This window comes from Citrus clementina, unplaced genomic scaffold (assembly GCF_000493195.1).
Source record: "Citrus clementina cultivar Clemenules unplaced genomic scaffold, Citrus_clementina_v1.0 scaffold_3, whole genome shotgun sequence".
Lineage (NCBI taxonomy): Eukaryota > Viridiplantae > Streptophyta > Magnoliopsida > Sapindales > Rutaceae > Citrus > Citrus x clementina.
The window spans coordinates 12,076,615-12,081,135 of NW_006262339.1; the positions used below are offsets into that span (position 1 = coordinate 12,076,615).

At 36.5% G+C, this 4,521-nt stretch overlaps 1 protein-coding gene across 1 annotated transcript; it reads left to right on the forward strand.

Annotated features, from left to right (window-relative positions):
- The first annotated feature begins 1,458 nt into the window (after positions 1-1,458).
- Positions 1,459-4,082, forward strand: LOC18047734 (putative wall-associated receptor kinase-like 11). Its single transcript, XM_024186993.1, has 4 exons — positions 1,459-2,349; positions 2,538-2,705; positions 2,914-3,770; positions 3,981-4,082. The coding sequence occupies exons 1-4, from the start codon at positions 1,494-1,496 to the stop codon at positions 4,080-4,082; spliced, it is 1,983 nt and encodes a 660-aa protein (XP_024042761.1). The 5' UTR covers positions 1,459-1,493.
- Positions 4,083-4,521: the final 439 nt, after the last annotated feature.

A 4,521-nucleotide genomic window follows, 5' to 3' on the forward strand; every position in this document is an offset into this window, starting at 1 on the left:
TGTTAAGACTTTTCCGATATTTTCATTCTCTTGCATCGTTACAGTTTCTTTGGGCACCATCATTTGTAATTAAACACTTCCAAGTCATTTCAAACAAATTTTCCACTATTTCATTGAATGCGCTGCATCTTCTCTCCCCCCCCCCCCCCCCCCACACCAAAAAAAGGGGAGGCGGCGCAAATGGAGGAGATGAAGGAAAAATCTGTTGAAATTAATTTCGTAGTTGAAGTTTATAAATGCAAGATGATATGATCTCTCAGTCTATTAAATACTGATGTGCAAGAACTTTAGCACTATGTGACCTAATATCTCAAGTAAATAGGAGAGAACAACTTGAGCACTTAAGAGGGCCAACGTTAAATAAACTCCAGAGTGGCATGTTGTAATTGTTGGCTTATTGTTATGCAGAACTTTCCCGGTAGTGAAATAAAATCGAGAGGAAGATGGGAGGAAATAAAGATCAATGCGCTTTCTTGTATTTCATGGGTTAAAAATCTTTTTATCTGATTACAAACTGATAGATAAAATACCCTTATATCATTTGTGATTGAATCTCTTAGGTCAAATATATAAAGTTAGAACAATCCTCAACTCATTAGTTAGATTTTGAGTATGGCTTAAACCCATGAACTTTTATATTTTACTAGAGATACTCACCCACGATTATGCCCGCACTACCTCCCACAGTACCTTACCACTAGACGCCCTTCACATGGAGGCTTGGGTACCACTTGAAAAGTCATTTGAAAGAAAAGTCTGTTTAAAATTACGTTCCAATTCTGTATTTTCAACTCTCCAAGTTATAAATTGATATTCAACTCTTATGTTATAAAAAAAGTAATGCTAGAGCATTCCAACTTGAGTACCAATGGATGTGGCATTCATTCAGTGGATTGTAGAATATTTATTTTATCAGCTATAAAATTTATTATTCAATAGATAATGATATATGATAGTTGGGACTCAAATTGGGACTTAATTGGTGGGACACAATCATGATTGGTTAAAAAAGATATACAGAGATAACCATCGTAAGAGGTAAATCAAAAACTCTTTCTTTCTCTCTGCTAAGACCCTTTCTGCCACCAGCTGAAATTCAAACACTAGTTTTGATCCATCAACGTGCCTGAATTACACAGCCACCACATTTTCAAACATCTAAACTCTCAAATCTATTTTTCAACTCCGTTTTTCCAACCACTGCAGTCTCGAACCAACCGGAACTCCACGCTGCTACTTGTAGCTGCCACGTCGCCAATTTCCCATCACCACAGCACAAAAATAAAATAAAATAAAAAATATATATATATACACGGAGGAGAGAACAACTTGTAGACTTGAGAGGGCCAGGGTTAATTAAAAGTCAAGTTGACTTGCAGGACTTTCATTGTATTGGGATAAAAGCTAAAAGGAACCTAGAAGGAATTTAATTAAAGATCAACGCATGCAATTGCTCTGTTAAATCTTCATTCTTCCAAGTAAAAATATTGAGAATGGTTGTTCATCATTATCTGGTGTTGCTGCAATTGATGATTTTGCTAGTATGGCCAATCAAAGCATCAAAAGATTTATGCCAATATGATTGTGGCAATGTCACTATCAGTTACCCCTTCGGAATCGGAGACGGTTGCTACTTTGATAACAGTTTTGAAGTATTCTGCGATTACTCCTCTGGCTCCCCAAAAGCTTTTCTTGCGAGCATCAACAACCTGCAAGTATTGGACAGTCATGTTTATACTGTTTATGATTCATCTACTTCTTTTTATGTATACATGATTAGGGTATACATTCCTGTAATTTCTTTGAAGATCAGTAACCTGACAAGCAGTGATAAAGGGGTCAGTCTATCAGGTAGCCCTTTTACATTTTCCCGGTCGCGCAATAGATTCACTGCCATAGGTTGCAACAACTATTCTACGATTATTAAGCGACAGAATGATTCATCCGTTTTTGGTGGGTGCCTTTCGATTATCACTTGTGATCCTGCTCTTAACCCTGGTTGCTACGATTTCCTATGCGCCTTTCCTCAAAATATTACTGAGGTTTTCAATGCACAAATATCTAATTTTTATTCTAAAAGTATTCCTCTGGAATGTCACTCTGTTTCCATTGTTGAAGATTATTGGATCACCTCCGGGTACCTGAAGAATCCTCACGTTTTGAAAGATCATGAACAAGTTCCTGCACTGTTGGAGTGGCTTGAGTATAAAGGATATTGTTATGAAGAATATAATTCGAAAACTACTTGTAACAAGGACAATAGATGTTTAATACAATTAAGCTCAGGCTACCTTTGCATTTGCTTTAGGGAAACAAGCTTTGACCGACACCACCATGGATATTGCTCAGGTACAATTTCGAATACTAATTAAATTAATTTCATATATGAAGTGTATACTACATTTCCTTGAACCAACTACGTATCTAACACAAAATTAGTGAAAGTAATTGCAGAATTCGCATATGTAAAAAAGGAAAGATTTATATATAGCCATAATTTATTTTGATATTCTATTTCATCTTTTGGGTTTGTTTAGGTTTCTTGTTCTATAATATCACAAGCCCCTACAATTACTCCTCAGGATGTCCCAAAGGTTACTTTTCAGATCCCAACTCAAGTATCTGCGCCCAAAATCGTAGGACAAGTTCATATGAACTTCTTCAAATTATGCACAAAAATTCTCATGTCAAATTCATTATTATAGGTATGTATTGGAATTTGCAGATTTTGTCGACAGAATTAACTGATTTTTAATTACCGTATATATATGGGCTCACAAACGCAAAAACGTTCTGCACCTGAAATTTGCAATAGCATATACATTTATGATCTCCTACTCTTAACAGACTAAACAGTTCCTTGCCATAAATCGCCGAACGCGTATTAAATATTCTTGTCCTGGAGCGTTGCAGGTTGCAATAGTGGGCTTGGAATGTTGTTCCTACTAATCGGAATATGGTGGTTGTGCAAGTTCGTTAAAAGAAGAAGAGAAACCAAGCTCAAACAGAAGTTCTTTAAAAGAAATGGTGGTTTATTATTGCAACAACAATCGTCATCAAATGAAGGTAATACCGAGAAAACAAAATTGTTTACTTCAATGGAATTGGAAATGGCTACTGACAACTTCAATACCAATCGAATCCTTGGTCAAGGAGGCCAAGGCACAGTGTACAAGGGAATGTTGACAGATGGAAGAATTGCGGCTGTGAAAAAATCCAAATTAGTGGATGAGAGTAATATTGAGCAATTCATCAATGAGGTGGTAATTTTAACTCAAATTAACCACAGAAATGTTGTTAAATTGTTCGGGTGCTGCTTGGAGACAGAGGTTCCTCTTTTGGTGTATGAATTTATTCCAAATGGAACTCTCTATCAATATATACATGACCAAACTGAGGAGTTCTCAATCACATGGGAAATGCGTTTACGCATTGCTGTAGAAGTTTCAAGTGCTCTATCCTATTTGCATTCAACTACTTCTATTCCAATTTATCATCGAGACATCAAGTCTGCAAATATACTTTTGGATGATAAATTTCGAGCAAAAGTTTCGGACTTTGGGGCTTCTAGATCCGTCACGATTGATCAAACTCACTTGACCACACGAGTACAAGGAACTTTTGGATATCTAGATCCAGAGTACTTTGGGTCAAGTCAATTTACAGAGAAAAGTGATGTTTATAGTTTTGGAGTTGTCCTTGTTGAGCTTTTAACTGGACAAAAACCTATCCTTTCAACCGACACGGAAGAAGATAAAAGTTTAGCAGGGGTTATTTTCTCTCCGAGAGCAAATGAAAAGAGAGAAACCATTTTGTTTTGATGTGTGCTTGATGGCTCTCAAAGTTCTTTAAGAAAGCCCAAGGAAGGAAAGAGAATTATTTACCGTGGTTATGGCTTGCAAAAAGGATGCTTGAACTTTGAAGGGGAGGAAGAAGACTTCCTAGGAAAGAAGTACCATTTGGAATTTAGGGGGGATTAGAGCTCAAAGTGTGAAGACATTCATCTTGTGGATGCCAATTTGAAACTGTCATCTCCAACTGAGAGCCATTTTAAATGCTGTTGCTTTTTCTGTAGATGCTAATCCTTTGCTTTCAAACAAGTGGTGATTAAAGGGAAGAATTTTCCTTTAAAATCTAAGTATTTCATTTCATAAATAAATTAAGCTGTGGATTTTTGCATTATGCTTCTCTTATGGTTAAAATTTTTCATCTCTAGAATAAAATATACAGAGTTTGATGTTCGGTTTGTAAGCGGAGAAATAAATTTATAAGGTAGATTCCAACAAAGCATCTGTGGCAAACATATTTAAATATCTAAGAAGCAAGCTTCTAATGCTACCAATATTTAGGGGCCCTGTGCTTGAAGAAACAGAACTTTGAAGCTGACAGAGTGAGGCATCTCAGCATCTGAATCTGCATACAAGTGGAACAGGAGATGCCGACATGACATCCTACGTGGAACTTATGTGACACATACAATGAATCCAGTTCGTTCCTAATTCATACGCTTACATTGTAACC

Excerpts from the sequence above, each read along its gene's own strand:
- LOC18047734 (XM_024186993.1), top strand. The coding sequence starts at position 1,494 with ATGGTTGTTCATCATTATCTGGTGTTGCTGCAATTGATGATTTTGCTA. Across the intron at positions 2,350-2,537 it reads CCACCATGGATATTGCTCAG|GTTTCTTGTTCTATAATATC; the intron begins GTACAATTTCGA and ends GGGTTTGTTTAG. Across the intron at positions 3,771-3,980 it reads AAGATAAAAGTTTAGCAGGG|AGCTCAAAGTGTGAAGACAT; the intron begins GTTATTTTCTCT and ends AGGGGGGATTAG.